This window comes from Antrostomus carolinensis, unplaced genomic scaffold, assembly GCF_000700745.2.
Source record: "Antrostomus carolinensis isolate BGI_N321 unplaced genomic scaffold, ASM70074v2 scaffold3786, whole genome shotgun sequence".
Taxonomy (NCBI): domain Eukaryota; kingdom Metazoa; phylum Chordata; class Aves; order Caprimulgiformes; family Caprimulgidae; genus Antrostomus; species Antrostomus carolinensis.
In genome coordinates, this window is record NW_010322359.1 from 7879 (window position 1) to 11122 (window position 3244).

A 3244-nucleotide genomic window follows, 5' to 3' on the forward strand; every position below is an offset into this window, starting at 1 on the left:
ATTTAATACATATATTTTTTCAATTATTGTAGTTAATACACCAATCAACTAGTATTCTGCAATAGTGTGACAAGTACACGTTGATTTATGGACTACTAGGTTTATTTTTTCAGAAAAAATTTACCTAGTCATATTGAAACAGTTACAAGAAAAAAGTATATATTTTGTTTAGAACAGTCAAATTACAAAATACAGGTTATACTCATTTAAAAAAACAGTATACACAGAGCCATGTCTATATAAAAGTCTTGTACTCCTAAATATTATGTAAATTTTTCTATAGAAATGTAAATTGTATATAATATGGCTTAATGGACTATATTTACATTGTTACTGCTAGACAGCTGTAGAATAGGACTTCTCATTCAAAAATGTTTGGAAAAACTATATAACTTTCAATCATGTCGTGCTATTTAATTCAAATAACATTGTAATTTTAGGAAAATTGTTTTTCACTGTTTGACTTTGTTAACTTGTGAATGTTTCTGCTAACTTTAAATTCTGGAAGGTTGTGGTTTTTTTTAATAGGAGAAAGTATGTCTTATCCAATGTTGTGTAAAGTTATAGCAATGCAGGGTGATATGTTACATCATTCCTACTTTATGCTATCAATTTTTTTGAAGCTGATATTTTATTAACTGAAATTCTGTTTTCTTCTAGCTGACAGCACGATCACTGCCTTCCATACAGTCTGATGAGAGACTACAGCCTCTGCTTAGTCATCTCAGGTAGCATAAACTGAAAGCATGAGTATATTCTTTCATACAGATTAAAATAATTTTATGAGTAGAATGTTTTAGCTCCATTTTTTTTTTTCAGACATCTCATCTGTGGGGTTGGTTTTGACTAGGAAAAAAACCCTGAAAATATCCTTTCAACTTAACTAAAGCTTTGTAAATTATATGAAACATAATTTACAGTGCTGGTATTGCTTCTAAGTAACAAGAAAATATTTGTAGCTTTTATAAAAACTTTTTTTTTTACAGTAAATGCAGAGTTGTTAAGCTGCTTTGTGAACAAAACAGATTCCAAATTGCACTGCTCAGAGTATGGGCCTTCCTTGTTGCAAATATTTTATGCTCTCTGATCTTTTTGTAGGATTTCTCTGTCATTGTCATTGATGAATGGAGTACTATTTTCTCCTTTTAATGGACTTAAGGAGAGAGCTCAATATATGAACCATTAAGAGTACTGTACAACACAGCTGAAATAGTCTGCCTGTCTCTTAGCAGTGTACAGTATATAGAAGCTTTCTACTTTCTTTGAATGTGTTTGGAGATGAAAAGTAAGAGAAAATACTTTTCTGTTGTTTCTTCAGGTTAAGTATAGATCTGGTCCCTTTCTTATAGACATGATTGCTTTTTACCACTTTATGTTATTTGGGAGAGTTTTCTTACTACGCTAGTATGCAGGAGGATGAAGACTGTATGATTAGAGGGAGGTGCATTGGCTTAGAATCATTGAATAATTTAGCTTGGAGTGAACCTCTGGAGATCATTCAATCTAGCCCCTGCTCAATGCAGATCTGGTTGGATTGGGTTGTTCAGGTATTTATTCAGTTGAATCTAACATCTCTAAGGGTAGAAATTTACTTAAATATTGAATGTCAGTAATGAAAGCTCTGGTTTTGAACACATACAGCTTTGCATTAAGATCACTAAAAGGATGCTGGATGAATTAGAAATTGAAGTGTTGAGGCTCCATCATGACAGCACTGCACTGGAATTGGGATGCAGATCTAGTTAGCATGCTGTTTATTTCCTATGGTACTCCACTGCTTGAGTTATCTGTATCCCAAATCTGACATTTTATTTTGATTTAAAAAAAAAAATCTTCTAATTTTTTTTACATAGGAACAGTTTCATGTTCTATTCCTTTTAGTGTAAATCATAATAGGAAAAATAGCTTTCATTGTACCTGCTTATTTACATGTGATTGAACTTTGTTCAAGAGCGATGAATGAAATAAATATTGCAGTGTAACTGTTATGTAGCTGGTTAGGGGATACTTCTGAATGCCAATAACCTTCCAGGTTTTTATTATCTTACATCTTACTGGGATTTTAAAAAATATGCCTCAGTGGCATACCTTTCTCCAGTTGAAGCTAAAGAGCAATTACATTTGCTTTTTATAAATTGTGCTTTCTAGGAGTTATTACTGAGAAATTTGAGATTTCTTTTGATATATACTGTGCATCTGTGTAAGTGGAACAGCCTTCAGTATCACAGCAATCACAATACCCTGCCCCTTTTTTTTTAATATGGGATGTATGTATCCTACATCTATGCAAAAAGGTATTTTTTGCACATTCTTATGTTAACTTGGGTATGTATGTCTAACAGCTGATAAGTTACTTCCATTTTGCTTTTGCGAAAATGGAGAGGCTGTTCCTGGTACATTTTGTCGCCAATTGAAAAAAGTACACAAATGTTTCCGAGTTGCCTTTTTGGAAGTTCCTTTAAAACTGACAAAATACATCAAAACTTACAACTTGAAAAACAAGTTCTGGCAGTGAACAGACAGATGACCAAATGTATCTTTTCTGTTATTTATTTTGTGGATCTGATTCATTTTTGCTTCATCTTGCTCATAATAAAGGAGAATATTAGTTAGCTGTAGGCTTTCCTCTACCTTCATTGTGTCAATTCTTACAGCAGTGTTTTATTTTTGGCATGTGTCAATAGAGCCTTATCAGGGGAGCAAAAGCTTAGACAGAAACGTGTGAAAAGAGCATACAATTGAAGGTTACAGAGCATTGTTTGATTGTTAATGCCCCACTCATTTTTTGGCAGCTATTCCTAGCTGCTTGTGACTTTTAAATTAACTAGTCCTCAGAAAAGGTCATTTTACTGTTGATTATGTCTGCATAGATATTTTAATCCATGCCCTTTTTTAAAAATGTACATAATGTATTTTGTAATTGGACTTTTCTGGATTAAATATGTGTTTTATGTGTGACTTAAGTCTTTCTGTCCTCTTCTGTTTCATTGGTGCTTTCTAATACTAATTGTACTGGACCAAAAAAAAGAGAACATTTTTAGTTAAAAAGTTAAAATACTTGATGCAAGATTGTGCTTAGGGATTTCACATGCTCTCAGTAGGCTACAAGGAGATTTAAATTGCTAATAGAAATTGAAATTTTATGTCTAAATACATGAGAAGGACTCTCCTGCAACTCCTGCTTTCAAAGGAGTCTATATGGGTTTTGTGATGAAATTACAGGGTCGTAACATTTAACTGTTTA

General features: G+C 32.6%; 1 protein-coding gene across 1 annotated transcript in view; it reads left to right on the plus strand.

Annotated features, from left to right (window-relative positions):
• Positions 1–660: 660 nt before the first annotated feature.
• Positions 661–3244, plus strand: part of PRIM2 (DNA primase subunit 2) — a gene marked incomplete at its 5' end in the record, with an annotated part of 40320 nt that continues 37736 nt past the window's right edge. Inside the window, one exon of the mRNA XM_029085497.1 lies at positions 661–728. Within this exon, the coding sequence (XP_028941330.1) occupies positions 661–728 (68 nt within the window). The remainder of the gene's footprint in view (positions 729–3244) is intronic.